This window comes from Rana temporaria, chromosome 5 (genome assembly GCF_905171775.1).
Source record: "Rana temporaria chromosome 5, aRanTem1.1, whole genome shotgun sequence".
Classification (NCBI taxonomy): Eukaryota; Metazoa; Chordata; class Amphibia; order Anura; family Ranidae; genus Rana; species Rana temporaria.
In genome coordinates, this window is record NC_053493.1 from 51,660,531 (window position 1) to 51,679,514 (window position 18,984).

The 18,984-nt window shown below is 40.9% G+C and overlaps 1 protein-coding gene across 1 annotated transcript in view; it reads left to right on the plus strand.

Moving 5' to 3' along the window:
* The window catches only part of GAD2 (glutamate decarboxylase 2), a 153,986-nt gene that overhangs the window by 89,166 nt on the left and 45,836 nt on the right, over positions 1-18,984 (plus strand). Inside the window, exons 6-7 of the mRNA XM_040352543.1 lie at positions 4,038-4,150; positions 12,443-12,558. Coding sequence (XP_040208477.1) covers positions 4,038-4,150; positions 12,443-12,558 — 229 coding nt within the window. The remainder of the gene's footprint in view (positions 1-4,037; positions 4,151-12,442; positions 12,559-18,984) is intronic.

Here is an 18,984-nt window from a genome sequence, read left to right on the forward strand (position 1 = left end):
TTGCACGGAGGCTGTAATTAAAGGGATTATTACAAAGATTATTATTACCATGCTTGACTGAGCCGTCTTCTTGCAGGGAAAATTGCTTGAACTCTACAGCTTATATTAGTAAGCTCTACATAGTTTTCTATGTAACAGAAATCTGTCATTACAGAAATATATTGGCTTCTGTAGTTGGCCTGTCCTTATGAAAATGCTAGTGGCCTGGCTGACATGATAATGACTATGTAATTGAAGTAATGGTTGCTACTTGTACCTAACATCCACCATATCACCCTGCTGCCAGACCTTCATCTATCACCTCAGAGACAATGAACAGTCATTTGCGTTGTTTTGTTTTTGTTTATTGGGGGATATAACTTGGTTGGGGGAAAGGGAATATGGGATGCCCATAGAACATGTTGCTTTGCCATCAAATTAAAGAACTTGAAATTTGGTGGAGCCTTGAAGTACTGTGCTGTGCCATTTGACCTCCAAGCATGGTGTGTATTATGGCATCAAAGAGGTCAGTTTTGGTCTCATCTGACCAGACTATATTCTCTCAGTATTTCACAGGCTTGTCTAAATGTTGTGCAGCAACCACTTGCTTACTGGGCACGTATACCCCCTTCCTGCCCAGGCAAAATTTCGACTGCGTCGCTTTAACTGACAATTGCGCGGTCGTGCGACGTGGCTCCCAAACAAAATTGACGTCCTTTTTTCCCCACAAATAGAGCTTTCTTTTGGTGGTATTTAATCACCTCTGCAGTTTTTATTTTTTGTGCTATAAACAAAAAAAAGCGACAATTTTGAAAAAAACAAACACTTTTTTACTTTTTGCTATAATAAATATCCCATTTAAAAAAAAAAATAACATTTTTTTTTCTCAGTTTAGGCCGATATGTATTCTTCATACCTATTTTTGGTTAAACAAATCACAATAAGCGTATAGTAACTGGTTTGCGCAAAAGTTATAGCGCCTACAAAATAGGGGACATAATTATGATTTTTTTTTATTTTATTTTTTTTACTAGTAATGGCCGCGATCTGCGATTTTTATTGGGACTGCGACAATATGGCAGACGCATCGGACAATTTTGACACTTTTTTAGGACCATTCTCATTTATGCAGCGAACAGTGCTATAAATATGCACTGATTACAGTATAAATGTGACTGGCAGTGAAGGGGTTAACACTAGGGGGCGAGGAAGGGGTTAAATGTGTAACCTGGGAGTGATTCTTACTGTGGGGGGAGGGGACTGACTGGGGGAGGTGACCGATCTGTGTCCCTATGTACGAGGGACACAGCATCGGTCTCCTCTCCCTGACAGGACGTGGGGCTCTATGTGTTTACACACAGAGCTCCACGTCCCTGCTCAGTTACTGGGCAATCGCGGGTGCCGGTGGCCATCGTGGCCCCCGGGCACGCGCATTGTGTTCCCAGTAACACGACCGGTGCGCGCGAGCGCCCCCTAGCGGCTGTGAAAGACAAGACGTCATATGACGTCCTGTCAGAACAATTGGTCTATCGTGCTGCCGTCAATTGACGGCGGACGGTAGTGTAGTGGTTAAACAAGCTTCAACATGATTTTTCTTCAGCAATGGAGTCTTGTGTGGTGAGCGTGCATAGAGGACATGGCGGTTGAGTACATTACTTATTGTTTTCTTTAAAACAATTGTACCTGCTAATTCCAGGTCTTCCTGAAGCCATCCACAAGTGGTCCTTGGCTTGCGGACATCCCTTCCTTGTAGGTATGGATTGCATGGGTTGTTTGCGACATAAAATTACCAGAAATGGGTGGTCTACAGATAGCGACATAAAATTACCGTTAGTACAAAAAGTCTAAAGGGCAACACATGGGAACTAACCCTCACAATTTATCCAATCTGTTTGTGAGAGTTATCACAACCTCAAACCATATACAAATCCATAAAACATTTTTTTTTATATATTTCCTGGGATCTATTTCTTTGATATCTGATGCATTTCTTGGAACAACAGTCTACCTCTTCAGGGTAGCGCCATGACAAACAAAGGTAATGATCTCATATCATTTTTGGTGGAGATTTCCATGAAGGCATTGAACATCTCAGAGTTCCCCTTAAATGGAATAAACCACCACTGGAAAGGAGAAAGGGATAAAGATGATAACCCTTTGGGCTAGGTGGCCCCAAGTGTGGCACAACAGCCTAGACTTTATTGTGAATGGGCAGGGGAACAGTGGCCGTGCAGTATAGACCAACATGGGGAAGGTTCCCCAAAATCTAATAAAAAACATGAGATAAGTATTAGATCAGACACACAAAGAGAGCATTGCTATCTATGGGGTTGATTTACTAAAGGCAAATAGACTGTGCATTTGCAAAGTGCAGTTACCCTCTGCAAGTACAGTTGCTCCAGCGCTTAGTAAATGAAGTAAGGCTTTACTTTGCAAAGAGTACCCAATCATGTGAAAGGAAAAAAAAACAAATTTTTGCTTGCACATGATTGAATGATGGAAGTCAGCAGATCTTCTGCTCCTTTACTAAGCTGTGGAGCAAGTGCACTTTGAAGTGCACAGTCTTTTTGCCTTTAGTAAATCAACCCCTTTGAGTCGCCTGACTCATAGGGGTTAATTTACTAAAGGCAAATAGACTACGCACTTTGCAAAGTGCAGTTGCACTCTGCAAGTGCAGATTCTCCAGAGCTTAGTAAATGAGGGGAAGCTCCACTGACTTCCATCATCCAATCACGTGCAGGCAGAAATGCTGTTTTTTTTTTTCCTTGCACGTGATTAGATATTATTTGCAAAATGAAGCCTTACCTCATTTACTAAGCTTCGCTTAGTAAATGAGGTAAGCTCCGCCAGTAAATTTTCCATGTTTTGGCAGTAAAAAATGCGGAGGGAGGTTGAGTATACCGTGTTTCCCAAAAATAAGACCTACCCCGAAAATAAGACCCAGCGTTTTATTCCAGGAGGGCTGTAATATAAGCCCTACCCCAAAAATAAGCCCTAGTTTAAAATGCTTGTAAGATCCTATAATTCACTCTATTACAGTAGTGGATAATGTACAATGTGTGTGTTTCTGCAATATAATTGTGGCAAGGAGAACTCCAGGGGGTCACAGAAGCACAGAGCGGCGCTATAAAGAAGGAATTTGCCACAATTATATTTTATATTACAGAAACACACACATTGTACATTATCCACTACTGTAATAGAGCGGATTATAGGATTTTACAAGCATTTTACCTCAGTTCACACCGGGGATTCCTGTCAGGCAGGGAAAGAGAGGGAGAGAGAAGACAGCACATTACATGGTAAGACCTACCCATAAAATAAGCCCTACTGTGTGTTTTGTTGCCAAAATTAATATAAGACCTGGGCTTATTTTCAGAGAAACGCTGTAGCATAGGGTGACCACATTTCCAAACTACCATTTAGGGACACCCCCCTTCCCAAAAATCAGCTTGTACTGTAACGAATCACAGCACAGTGATTGGACACGAGAGACAGGATTTATGATTTCTCCAATCACAAGCAGGGGGTGGGGATTGTGCTTCTCCAGGCATTCACGGCAAGAGCAAGTACTGTCAGTGAGTAAAAGGGGGGTCATGTGGCAGCCTTTTTTGGGGGCATCAGATTGGCCCGGGGGGTGGCTGTGTCAGTTTCATTCCGGGACACTGTATTGTCCTGGAATGAAGGTGCCCGGGACAGACCTGCAATATGCGTGACTGTCCCGGCAATCCGGGACACGTGGTCACCCTACTGTAGCACAACCATTGCATAGCACTGCTAACCTGGAGCAAACTGCATATTTTATAACCAAATGTGACTGGTCCTATATACTAATATAATTTCAAAATATACACAGAACAGACTTCGATACTAATTTTAAATATTTACATCAAGCTCATTTTTTTCTATATGTTTATTCCTTTTTGGGTCTGATCAGTCACCGTGAAACGATTTTCCTTGTGTTCTTTTACATTGACGCAGAATTGTTTCGAAACCTATCATTATTTGCAGTTTGCTATGTCTGGAAGCATTTTGGTAATTGACTTTCCTTCTTTTAGGTTCACCTATGAAATTGCTCCTGTTTTTGTATTGTTGGAATATGTCACGCTAAAGAAAATGAGAGAGATGATTGGCTGGCCTGGAGGCAATGGTGACGGAATATTCTCACCAGGTAAATTAACTTTCAGGGCCTAAATTATTATCTCTTCTTATTCCTTTTCATCTGCAATATATATTTCCTTTTTCCAGTATTGCCAGAGAGTAATGGGACTCTCTTTCTAGCCCTTGACGGTCTATGAATTTAATTCAGAGCGATGTATACAGTCCTCAAAGCAAGCTGCACATTACCACGAGCATAAAATGTGCCATGTAGGAAAAATAATCGAATCAGACATTTGCCTTGCAGTTCTAAATACTCTGGGTTCTACAGTGCAGCAAATAGAATCTGTAGAATCCTTGACTGCTTTGTACACAGGACGGCAGTACTCCTGAGCGGAAGGAACAATAAAGGCAATGTTAATCAATTCTGTATAAGAGAACTCTGTGCGTGCAGTGCAGAGATTAGAATGTCTGGTAATTATTGGGAGGAGAGAGCCCTCTTTTATTTTATTTTTTTACAAGATGCCTTATCAAATAATTCATCTTTGCTAGGCCTGTTTTATTCTCCGTCTCTGAAGGCTCAAACTCCCCCGTCAACACATTAGCTCTGTTGTGTATTTCAGAAGCTGTTAAAAAAGCTTATTGTGTCCTGCCCAAGATTAAATAAATGACGCAGATTTTGAATACATGTTGCTGCACATTATTTTTCACATGACCTTGTATAATGCCGCGTACAGACGGTCGTTTTTTGTGATGAAAAAAAACGTCGTTTTTGAAAACGTCATTTAAAATAACTGTGTGTGGGGAAAACATTGTTTTATGTCTTCTGAAATAAAAAATTCGAACATGCTTGAATTTTTTGTGTCGTTTTTCAAAACGTCGTTTTTTGTGTCATTTAAAATGATAGTGTGTGGGCAAAACTACGTTTTTAAACCCGCACATGCTCAGAAGCAAGTTATGAAGCGAGCTTCAATGGAACAGAGTGCCGCCGTACGTGCTGAACGTAACCGCGCTTTGCTAGAGCATTTTGAAAAAACGATGGTGTGTATGGTTCATCGTTTTTGAAAATGAAGTTTGAAAAACGTTGTTTTGTTTCATGATTTAAAACGTCGTTTTATTTAATCACAAAAAACGACCGTCTGTATGCGGTATTAGGATACTTACATTTTTTTGGATTTGGAATTGGTATTTTATAATTTACAATAACTGCTGAAGGGACCTTTAACCTCCCTGGCGGTATGATTCTTTCTGGTTTTAGGTGCTGAAAGCAGTACCATTATTTTGCATGGAAATTTGGCGTTTTACATTGCAGGCCTGTAATTCTTAGAAATAACTCACTTAAATCTGTCCAAACAAGAGTCTAGTAGACATCCCGGGTATGATAAAGTTTGAAAAACAAAATCATAAATTATAATATAATAAATAACTATAAATAATTATTGAAAGGCGGTTAGAGTTCCCTCATAGATATCAATGCATTGATAGGCTATAGTTCCCCTATACTAATAATACATTATAAGGCGGTTAGAGTTCCCCCTTAGTGATTCATTCTTGTATGATTATGTATCCTTGAGCTTCTAGGAAAAGCTAGGAACATTGCCATTGTTATTGTGTACTAGGCAAAGAATGATAAACATTAGATAAGCTGCAGTAGAAATTAGATATCTGCAGGGCACAAAGAAGATTGCTATATATTACTTGTATAACCTAATAACTTACATATGGTTGGCTGGGACAAGGGTGTTCCCTGCTTGTATGGTTTGATTATGAAGAAGTACGCATTAGAAATAAAGTCTAGTTTTGGAAATACCATATGTGCGTGTGGATGTTTCTGACTACCAATGCATTGGGGACTTTCCATACATCCAGATTGTCCTTAAAACCCGGGTCTAGTTGAACCAGCAACCTTACAATTATAACAAATAGTAATCTAATTATAATATGCTGCCAGGAAAAAGCAGTGTTAAAGTGGAGTTCCACCTAGAAAAAATGTTGGTGACCAAAAATCCTAAAAAAAATAGAAAAAATAAAATTATACTCACCCGAAATACCTGTTGCTATGCGGAAGTCCGTAATCTGCCTCTTCCGTAATCGCGTCTGTCTTCTTCATACTCTTCTAGTGAATAGGGCGCACTGCTTTCTGGGAACTGTGTGTAATCCCAGCGAGCAGCCACCCATTCACAAGTCAGCGCGGGCGAGTAGGACAGGTAAGTGTCCTTATTAAAAGTCAGCAGCTACAGTGTTAGTAGCTGCTGACTTAAATTATTTTTTTTAACTGGACCTCCACTTTAACAACAAGCTGTTAGCTACATTTTTTAACAACTGACGGATTTGGCTGCCAAATGACCGTGCCACTTTATGCGATTCTGCACTGCATCGCTTTAACTGACTATTGCGTTATCGTGCGACGTGGCTCACAAACAAAATTGACGTCCTTTTTTTCCAAGAATAGAGCCTTTTTTGGTGGTATTTGATCACCTCTGCGGTTTTTATTTTTTGCACTATAAACCAAAATAGAGCGACAATTTGAAAAAAAAAACAATATTTTTTACTTTTTGCAGTAATAAATATCCCCAAAAAATATATATAAAAAACAAAAATTTAGATAGTTTTATGTCATTTTTATTATAATTTTTTTTTTTTACTAGTTATGGCGGTGATCTACGATTTTTATCGTGACTGCGACATTATGGCGGACACATCAGACACTTTTGACGCTATTTTGGGACCATTCACATTTATACAGCCATATAAAAATACACTGATTACTGTATAGATGTGACTGGCAGTGAAGAGGGTAACCAGTATGGGGGCAGGGAAGGGGTTAAGTTGAATTTGACAACTATTCAAAATTGAATTGAAAACGTTTCATATCAATTCGAAAACGAATAAACAAAACAAATTCCGAAAACAAATATAACGAATAAAACTAATTTAACGAAACAAATTTATTTAAATAACAAATCAAAACTTACCAAAAACATTTTTTTTTCGTTCTGCACATGTCTACAATCAACCACTTTGTGTCCCAGTTGAGAAGATTTCTCATCTTCCTGTTCTGACACCTGTTGTGTGAATAGGAAGTGGGGGCACATTTCTTCCTGTTTTCTCAGTGTTGGGATGTTCTTTTTTCTATGTCTGTGGGGTTAAAAAAACAGAAAAAGAAAAGGAGGAAAAAACATACAATCTGAACCAGATCGCAGGAGCAGATCGGGGCAAATGGCCTGCAAAGCCCATTTTCAATTATTCGTTAATTACTATTACCAGTTGTAGCTCCGTATGAGGTCGCGTTTTGAAGCCTCTGATCTTCTATTTTCATTTTTAATTTGCTCTCTATGCAAACATTTCCTCTGAATTACGCAGAAATATTTTGCTCTCAGATGTAAGCAGATGATGTCCTGAGGACACCCCCCTATCATCCATATTGCTCAGTCATCTGTGTTCCTGAGAGTTCTTCAGAATATCAACTGAGCACCAATTACATGCATTTGAATATGTATGCCTGCAGGTCAGGCAAGATGGCAGTGCAATCAAACACTATTAATCAGGGGCAGCTACTTCTACATCCCTACCAGCAACGTGTGGCATCATATTCAGATAACGTGAGCCGTGATATGGAAGCCAAAAAGGAATTTTATAATTAGAACAGCTGAATTTAGAGCAGACTCTGTCTACAATAGATATTCATTCAGTGTGACTTCTCTACTATTACAAAACTATTTATCTTAATATTATGTCAAGACAAATAAATAATTCAGTCACTTAACAAGAACTGGGCATAGCGAAACAGCTACAAAACCAAACAAACCACTCATCTGTGATATTTGTGAATGAGATAGGAAATGTTTGGAGACAGAGCTTGCACATTATGAAATCTTACACTATATTGCCAAAAGTATTGGGATGCCTGCCTTTACACGCACATGAACGTTAACGGTATCTCAGTCTTGGTCCGTAGGGTTCAGTACAGTATTGAGTTGCCCCCCCCCCCCCCTTTGCAGCTGTAACAGCTTCAACTCTTCTGAGAAGACTGTCCACAAGGTTCATTATTATTATACAGGATTGTGGAAAAATGGAGGGATTATAGTGGTGCCATTAATGGCATCGCTATAATCCCTCCATTTTTCCACAATCCTATAATATAACTTATAGGGATGAGGTGCCTGATCTAAAAGAGGACACACCAATCACTTTCATTCACACAAATTGTTATACAGGATTTAGCGCCAACAGTTTGCGCAGCGCTTTACAAGGGAAGACAGTACAGTCACAATAAAATTCAATACAGGAGGGATCAGAGGGCCCTGCTCGTTAGAGCTTACAGTCTAGAAGGGAGGGTGTCTAAGGGAATGTTTGACCATCCTTCCAGAAGTGCATTTGTGAGGTCACTGATGTGGACAAGAAGGTCTGGCTCACAGTCTCTGCTCTAATTCATCCCAAAGGTGTTTTATTTATTTATTTTGTTATTAAAATGCTTAACCTACGCAGTCTTACGAGAAGGCCTCGATGCGCAAAATAAAAGACATTAACATTAAAAGACCTTAGAAAAACCAACATACCAGAATGACAATACAAAGAGTAATAACCTGGTGGTCTGTCCGTCACACCCCATTAAAATTACGTGACTCCAAAAGCTTGTACAAAAAGTACGTTTTTCAATTCCTTTCTGAATTTCAAAAAGTCATTCTTAAGTCTCATGCCGCGTACACACGATTGGTTAAACCGATGAGAATGGTCTGATGGACCGTTTTCATCGGTCAAAACCGATCGTGTGTGGGCGCCATCGGTTAGTTAACCATCGGTTAAAAAAAAGCCAACTTGTTTTAAAATTAACCGATGGATTCCTAACCGATAGGACAAAACCGATCGTTAGTAGGCACGACCATCGGTTAAAAATCCACGCATGCTCAGAATCAAGTCGATGCATGCTTGGAAGCATTGAACTTCATTTTTTTAGCATGTCGTTGTGTTATACGTCACCGCGTTCTGACACGATCGTTTTTTAACCAATGGTGTGTAGGCGCGACGGACCATCAGTCAGCTTCATCGGTTAACCGATGAAAATGGTCCATCAGTCCGTTCTCATCGGATGGACAGATCGTGTGTACCCGGCATTAGTTTCAGCGGCAAGGAGTTCCAAAATTCAGCTCCTTGTACTTCATTCCTTCTCCCTTCGCATTTTTTCTTTTTGAATTTTGGAATCTTCAATTTGGCCAGATTCGCCGATCTCAAGGATCGGGTAAGCACATACTTGATGAATTTTTTCTTCAGGTACTCTGGGCCACATCCATGCAATGCCTTATGGACAAGACATCCAGTTTTGAACAGAACCCGTTCTTTCACTTGCAGCCAATGTAGGGGTCTAAGAGATGGAGTGATGTGGTCACAACGACCAACACTGGGATGAGGTGCAGGCCAGTCAAGGTCCTCCACCCCAAACTTGCTTATCCATGTCTTTATGGACCTTGCTTTGTGCGCTTAGAGGCACCTTATACTCAGTTGTGACATGACGCTATTTGTATATCAAGACATCGCTTGTATAGTCAAAATTTATATAAAATTGTTGCTTGGTTTGCAAAACGCTCCCAAACCAAGTTACTCTCAAGCCAAGGTTTTACTGTAATGGAAAAACATTCAACAGATTTCTTGACCAACATCACTCTCCCTTACTCAAGGCTACAAGGATAAGAAAAAAATATAGCCATAATGATAACAATTGTGTCTAGATATGTATAGAATGTATATCACAAAATCTAGAACATCCAATAATAACAACAGACTTGTCTCGATTGAATTATAGAATATTAAAAGATACAAGGGATATACCGTATATACGCCGAGTATAAGCCAAGTTTTTCAGCACATTTTTTTGTGCTGAAAATGCCCCCATGGGCTTATAGTCAAGTAACCTTTTTTTCGCCTGATCTCTCAGACTTTGGGGACCCAGTACTGGCACACATGTAGCCCCACTCTGCTTCTACAAGTGTGCAAGGTTTGTTGTCCGGGGGTCCTACGGCCGGGGAGCATCGATTTTTCAAAGCCAGGCACCCCTTCCATAGACTTTTATGTTAAATGGTAATTTCTCTGGTGAATTTGGGGACCCGGTACTGGCCGGTCGTAGGTCTCCTGGACCCCAAAACTTGGCACACATGTAGCCCCACTCTTTCTTTACAAGTGTACAAAGTTTGTTGTCTGGGTGACCTACAGCTGGGGAGCACCGATTTTCCCTTCCATGGACTCCCATGCTAAACGTCAGTCTAGTCATGGACAGAGTGAGGCATGGGCACAGTGAGGCATGGACACAGTGAGGCATGCACATGGACACAGTCAGGGCAAAGTGAGGCACAGTGAGGCATGCAGATGGACATCCTAGGCTTATACTCGATTCAATACATTTCCCATTTTTTTGTGGAAAAATTAGGTGCCTCAGCTTATATTTAGGTCGGCTTATACTTGAGTATATACAGTACATAGTAAAACATTCAGTAAAGAAAATTAATATATAATGTAAACTGGAATTGTAATGTAATTTAAAGGATCACTAAAGATATTTTTTTTTTTAAATAACAAACATGTTATACTTACCTCCATTGTGCAGCTCGTTTTTCACAGAGTGGCCCCAAACCTGGTCTTCTGGGGTCCCTTGGCGGCTGTCTCGGCTCCCCCCCACCACAAGGAATCAACACCTTCATGCGAGCGTGCTCGCATGGTGTTTAGTTCTTGCGTGCGTGTTCCCGTGATACAGCCGGCGGCCATAGCCGCTCACTGTATCACTCGGCCTCGCCCCCCGGCACCCCGCGTAATTGGATGTGATTGACAGCAGCCAATGGCTGGGCTGCTTTCAATCCATCGACTGTAACCAATCAACGGCCAGGCTGATCGGCGAAGAGGATGTCGGAGGCGAGCGCGGGACTTTCGAGGGGGTCAGGTAAGTATAACGGGGGTGCTGAGGGGGCCGATATTGTTGGATGTTTTTTCACCTTAATGCATAGAATGCATTAAGGTGAAAAAACTTTTACCTTTACAATCCCTTTAATGTATGTTTCCATCATATATCTCTTTTCTTTATTGGATGTTTTTACTAGATATTTTGCTTGCATCTTTTAACATTCTATACTTCAATCAAGACAACTGAAGTTCACGTCTGTTGTTATGTGATTTTCTAGATTTTGTGGTATTATATTCATGTGCATTTCTAGACATAATTTTTCATCTTTATGACTATGCTTTTTTGCTTATTCTTGTAGCCCTGATGAAGGCGGAGTTGTGTTGCCCCTGAAACGCATTGGCTGTTTTTATATGACTTTTTTATTAACAATTATAATGATCATACATGAAAAGTAAAAATGCCTTTGTGTTGTGTGCATGATAACTAACAAGTAAATCCAATTCTTACAGTAATATTTAAGATTTTTGTATTCTTACTAGAATTTATATTGTGGCATGCAAAACAGGCATAGAGTTGTAAATATGTATAGACTATTGCAAATACATTATGGGGGAGATTTACTAAAACTGGAGTATGCAAAATCTGGTGCAACTGCATAGAAACCAATCAGCTTTAAGTTTTTTAAGCTTAATTGAACAAGCTGAAGTTAGAAGTTGATTGGCTACCCTATACAGCTACACCAGATTCTGAGTGCTTCAGTTGCCCCCTTATATGTCTAAATGTTTATGAACACCTGACCATCACACATATTTGTTGAGAATCTCATTCTAAAACTATTGGCATCAATATGGATTTGTGGCTATAACAGCCTCTACTCTTCTGGGAGGGACTTCCACAAAAAGTGTGTCTGTGGGAATTTGTATCCATTTACCAAAAGAACAATTGTGAGGTCTGGTACTCATGTTGTGCAATTGTTTTTCCAATTCATCCCAAACTTATTTTTGGTTTTGAATTTTTGTATTTCAATGCATCCCAAAGGTGTCGTTAGGGTTGAGGTCACACCTCTTGGCAGGCCATTCAAGTTCCTTCTCAACAAACGTAATAAACCATGTCTTTTATGGAGTTGGCTTTGTACACAGGGCAAAGAAAAGGACCTTATAGAAAACTGTTGCCACAAGGTTGGAGGTGCCTAATTATCTAAAGTGTCTTTGTATGTTATACCATTAACAATACTCTTCAATAAAATAAAGAGGCATGCCTAAATACTGGCCAAATAGGTAGTTGTGATGGTCAGGTATCCACAAGCGTTTGGCTAAAAGGTGTTTGGGGAGAGAGGAGCAGAAAAAATGGCTCCAATGTATGACCTTGTTCATTTCGAGCTTACAGCAGAAAGTGCATTATTCCTGAACTTCAGTTTGTTGAAGAATGTACTGACAATTCAATGGAAAAGTAACAATGTATTACTGTGGACTCCAGGTGGTGCCATATCTAACTTGTATGCTATGTTGATTGCACGTTTCAAGATGTTCCCAGAAGTTAAAGAGAAAGGAATGTCTGCAATCCCGAGACTGGTTGCCTTCACATCAGAACACGTATGTCTCTTTATTTATATTCATTAGTGTTATAAAGCAAATATTCACTTTTTTCAGTTCAATTCGACTTAAAGGGGTGGTAAAGGTTTGTTTTTTATTTTCGAAATAGGTTCCTTTAAGCTAGTGTATTGTTAGTTCACTTACCTTTTTCTTTGATTTCCCTACGAAATGTTTTTTTTCTTTGTCTGAATTTCTCACTTCCTGTTCCTCCTCATGAAGCTTGACCCCATCATCCAAACTGTTCTGGCTGGTGGTTAGTCAGCGTGCTCGCCCCCTCCCTTGGGACTATATCCCTGCGGGGAGATGCTGTGAACACAACTTCTCCCCGCAGGGATGTAGTTTCAAGGGAGGGGGCGAGCATGCTGCCTAATCCTCAGCCAGAACAGCTCGGATGATGGGGGCAAGCTTCCCGAGGAAGAACAGAAAGTGAGAAATTCAGACAAAGAAAAAAAACATTTAGAAGGGAAATCAAAGGAAAAGGTAAGTGAACCATCAATGCACTAGCTTAAAGGAACCTATTTAGAAAATAAAAAACAAACCTTTACAACCCCTTTAAATGTTCCTTGAATCTCCCTCTGTGCCTTTTCTTCTGTGCTTGCTGGCACTTCCAGTTCACACATCTCCTCTGTTAAATCTCATTTCTCTACTATCCACAGGTTTTAGATTAGGCATATTGAAAGAAGTTAGAAAGAAGGGCTGCTAGTATGGTGGTAGATCCACTCTACTATACGCCATGAAAGAAGCTGCTGGAGATTACATCCCATAAAAGAAAAATTACATCACTTTTCTATTAAGTATACACCTCCATTAATTCAGATGAGGAGTAACGGAAGAGGTTTCTCCAAGAAGAGGTTTCTCCAAGATGTTGGGTTTTTAAAACAGCCTCAGGGAAGAAAGTTTTACATGTATGCATGCATATACAATTTTTACCTAGCTATTTTACAGGGATTGCATGAGAAATTAAATAAATGGTTAATTCTGCTTTAAATGTACCCCTAAACACTTCTAACTACCTGACTTACATCTTTATATTAAAGCCTAAAGCTGGCCATACATTATACAAATTTCTTTCCTTCAACCATGGGTTGAAGAAAAGAAAATCAATTGATTCCCCTATGAACACTGTCAGTGTTGATAAGGGGATCCCTCCCACTGTGCTATTTTATTGTGACAGAGGGAGGTTTCCCCGCCATCAGACTACAATAATCACTGCTGCCGGCTATGGCCAGCGGCAGTGATCGTACAAAAAAACATCAGGCTGGGTGTAATACCTCCCCAAAGATGGATCCGATTTCGGCCAGTTCCTTCTGAACTAGCAGAATATCAATCCATCTATGCCTGGTTTAACTTCTGAAGTTTTTTTTAGTTTTGGACAGAGTGGGGAGGTAAAACTTCCTTTTGGTCTTTATTTATGTCTGTGACCCTATCAGGGTTCCCTTACTTTCTGTTAGTGGCATAGCCTGGGTTGTCAGCACCTGGGGCAAGGCAAGTAATTTGTGCCCCCTAACCCTTGGACTTTTAGATACCCACACACCCCCAGATTCCTCCACTCTGATCACACACACAAATTCCCCATATCACACACCCCAGATCCCCCACCAGATCACACCTCCAGATCTCCCCAGATCCCTCCACTCTGATCACACCTCAAAATACCCAACCAGATCCCTCCATTCTAATCACACCCCCAGATCCTTCCACTCTGATCACACCCCCTGACCCCCCATCCCTCCACTCTGATCACACTTCCAGATACCTTACCAGATCCCTTCACTCTGATCACCCCCCCTCCCCAGATACCATCCTCCCCCATCACACACACACACACACACACACACACACACACACACAATTCCCCCACATCTCATCAGTCATGCAGCACCAGGGACGGGTGGGTTAGCTGTGTCCCACGCAGGCAGAATACCTTCAGCAGATCCTCTGGTGATGGCAGCAGCTGCAGAAACCAGGGGGACTCTCCTCCACCCTGACCCTTATTTTTTCCTGGCACTCCGGCCTAACTCCCGCAACGCACAGTGTGACACTCATTGCTTGCACACACTTTAAATCGAGATCCGCCCACCTCTCTGCCCTCCTCTGCATGTCTGGCTCCATCCTCCCTGCTTTCTTGAAAAAAGCAACTAAACAGCAGGTAAACTAAAACCTCCATACTGCACCCTCTCATCTACCGGTTGCAGCATGAAAGTTTTAGTTTGGCTTCTGGGGGGACAGGTATTTAAGAAAAAGAAAATTAACATCCCGTCCCCATGCTGCCACCCAAGGTGACTGCTTGGGTTGCCTTATGGTGGCGCTGGCCCTGTCTGCACCCCTCTAATCGTTGTAGCAGGGGCGACCGCACCGGTTGCCTCCCCCACGCTACTCCACTGCTTTCTGTCCCTGTAACACAAGAGCATTAAAACATTGGCAGACATTTTACCCCTTCCCCACTCTACTAACTCTACTCTACTAAAATGTGTTTTTCTTTTTGTCTGTGTCCTGCATGAAGAAGGGAAATATCCCCATTAGAGACACAGATAACAATAAACCCGATAGAGACTCTAATCCTTTCCCCCAAATTATACCCGTCCTTACTCATTCCCTATTTGCTTGTCAGGTACAGGTAAAAAAAAACCTTTGTAAGCTTACACAAAGCTTTGAACGCCTTCTCTGCCCCTGTGACAGTGCTGGGCCAATTGAGAGGAACCAGTACTATCACATGAATGAGAGAGACCCATGCTCCAATTCTGCTTCTGATCTGTTGCTGTTAGTTACAACTTAGCATGGATTCTGTCTGTTACCATTCCAGACCTTCAACCTGATTTTTTCACTACTGTAATGATACATGTCTCATTCCTGTCCTGATGTAAAGTCTGACCCTAACAACAGCTCCATCTTCTGGTTTGGTACTCTTGTATAGCACTTTCCCATGGTCAGGTGTTGTCATTGAGGCAACCCTGAGGGCTCCAACCTGGGAAATATCTGGCAGACAAACTCATCCCCACCATCAGAAGCCCTGGTGAAGACACACTTTTGACACTAGAGTTTTAGTAACCGTCCTTTGCCAACCTCTGGCAGTATAGAAAATCTACCTCTATGGTGACCTCTGTAACTTAACAGAGAGTGAGTTATATTTCTTCATTAAATACCATTACTAAAGATGATTTAAGAATGTAAGAAAAAAAAGAGCATTTCCGTTAAAATATATAAGTGACTGATTTGAGTCAGAGAAGGAGAGTGAGTGCTGAGCGTCACTGTTATAGGAATGGAATACCAATAAGTCAGATGGATGTGATTTTTCTCTATTATGACGCTATAACTTACTAAAATACCAAGGGGAAAAAGGTACTTATTAGACTTTCTTTCTCTCTCACGTAATAATCAAACGGAGATGGGTTGACAGTTAGAAAAGAGCACTGAGAGGAGTAGTGACTCAACAAGCTCTGTGAATAGTACTTGTAATCACAGAGTTCTTGTTGTATAAAATTGCAGGGCTAAAATGTTTCAGAGCTGCACTGACCTCAATTGCCATTTTACACTTCATTTACATAAGGCATTCAGCTGTGTTCATGTCAGTGCTGGAGGTTCTGCAAGGATCATGCTATACGTTTTCTAAATGTCGAATATTTCACATCATCATTATTTCTTGTAATTATAGATGGCAATGCAGCAATAGAATACTGTACAAAGGCCTCCAAGTTAGAATTATTTGAAGTTTTGAAGTTTTGCTGAGTCATTTATGAACTGAAAATTAGTATGTTAGCTAATAATTAATGGAAAAAGTTTGGAGTTTGAAGTGATATCCTTTAATGACTTGCTTAAGTTAATTATAGTTTATAGAGCATATTCCACTTTTTGTAAAAAATGTAGGGATGGGCTGGATGTTCGAGTCTAGCGTAAGTTCCGGACCCCCCCTAGAACCGTACTAGGCCACATGCCCCTCAAAATGGGGAGGGTGTTTTGTGGTCCCCCCCAAAACCCCTTGTCCCCACAACATGCAGACCCCCAGATTATGCCCCCCCCCCATGTAAATAGGTATGGGATAAATTGTACCCCTACCCATTCACCAAAAAAATGTCAAAAAAGTAAAAACGACAGCAGACAGTTTTTGACAATTCCTTTATTAAAAAAAAAACAAGTGTCCCACGATGTCCATCCATCTTTAATCACGGTACAGTCCAGATAAAAAGAAAAAAACTCAACCTCCATGGGAGGTGTCCCACCAACTGCAGCCTTTCCACAATGACAGCTGTTATATAGCCAAGGACGGGGCCACCCATTGACGGAACCGCGTGATCCTGCCCCTTCTGAAATTGTGTGAACACAGTCTGTGAACACAGACCCCGACAACCAATGGCCAGGGTTGTTGGGAAGAGGCTCTTGTCCCATCAACAAAGCATCCACCCCCCCATGTTGAGGGCATGTAGCCTGGTATGGTTCAGGAGGGGAGGGGAGGGCGCTCGCTCATGTCCTCCAGGCTGCATGCTCGGATAAGGGTCTGGTATGGATTTTATGCCAATTTTTTTTTACATTTTGGAGTGGAGATCCCCTTAATATCCATACCAGACCCAAAGAGCCTGGTATGTACTGGGAGGGGGAGACCCTAAGCAGTTTTTTTCCTTGATTTTTCATCTATATTGACAGGAGGCTGCCATACATTACAGCCGCGAACAAGTCTAAATGAAATTGATTCCTTTAGAAATGTCAATATTGCTGTTCTTACAGATGCGCAACTTTACAGGCAGACAGACATGATGTTTAAAGGAATATTTCATTTTTGTTTTTTCACTTTAAGCATTAATAGAATCACTGCTCCTGAAAAAAAAAAAATGTAAAAACTTTTTTTGCATTGATACATGTCCCCCAGGGCAGTACCCAGGTCCCCATACACTTTTTATGGCAATAACTTGCATATAAGCCTTTAAAATGAGGACTTTTGATTTTTCATGTTCGTGTCCCATAGACTTTAATAGAGTCTGCATGTTTGCTAGATCTTTTTGCCTGTTCGAGGTGTTCTGGTGCAAACTGAACTGGTGGGGGTGTTCAGCCCATCCATGCATTTTTTTATTAATTAACCCATATTGCAAAAGGAAAAGATTTTGCATTTAATGATTTTATGCAGTGAAGCCTGCAAAGCATTGCAACTGCAATCGGTGCATCGTGGGTGCAATGCACAGGTTCCTGCAGACTATTCCTCCAGCTCCAGGTTTGTATGGAGGCACAAACATCCGGTTATGGAGCTGGAGGACGTATTTAGCACTTCTGTGTGAATGGATCTGTGAATAGATGATGTGGTGAAGAACTCTGTGATCCAGGCAAGGGAGAGGGGTTTAAGAGTAGGGGGCGGCAGTATGACACCATGTTTTATGTTACACCCTAAATATGGGTATAACATTAAACATGGTCAGAAAGCTGGAATTAAGCAGTAAATCGCACCTTTTACTTTTTTTTTTAAAGAAAACAAACCCTGTAAGACAATGGCATAATGTGCTAGTATGCATCACATTCTAGCACATTAAGAAATACTCACCTTAGAACTAAGCCCTTCAGCGGCTTGCTGTCACCACTGACAGGATTTCCATCTTCACCCGGTCTACCTCCTTGGTTGGAGTGCTCTGGCCCTCTGATTGGCGTGCGGGAGTCACAGAGTAGGAGTAACGGCCATGGCATGGAGCTCTGAGGGGATGGCACGGCTATTCCGTTCCTTCAGAGCGCATGCGCCGGTGACGTCACCCACTGCATGTAATGTGAATAACAGTGCATGTTTAGGAGATATTCACAGTACCTAGCAGTAAGCCTTATAATAGACTTTACTACCACTATAAGTTAGCCAGTAAAGGGTATCACATAAATTATAAAGTTTCTGCATGAAATGAAAACTCAAACTTATGACATGTATGAATTTGTTCTTTTGTCATATAAAATTCTTTTAACCATATAAATTAGTAATATGCTAAAGACCACAAATGGAGAAGTAACAGTAAATCTTATTTATGAAAGTGTCTGAAAAACTGAAAAGACAGTCTGGAGGTGGAACAAAAAGAATCTTAAGGCCCCACCATCGTTAAGTACAGCAATTGCTTCTTAGGACAGTGAATATTTGTATGCCATCATTTCCATCACTATTTCTAAAAACAAGGGAAGCTAGGCAGGTCATTCCATGATGCTTCTGTGACCAAATGTGCATCTGGAGCCACTGGTATAGAAGGCACTTTTCTATACTTTAGTAGTCATAACTATAGTCAGCTAATAATCATCTATACTGTGGATACATCATTAGCTCTTGCAGCATTGCACAGCAGAAGAAATTACTTCCTCTATTTTCTAGTAATGTCCCCTTGTACTTTGTATGATCCTGGAAATAAAACTAATTTGCCAAACTATTACTATACTTCCCATTTCTTTTTCCACCCGTCTTGGTGCTGCTCCTGA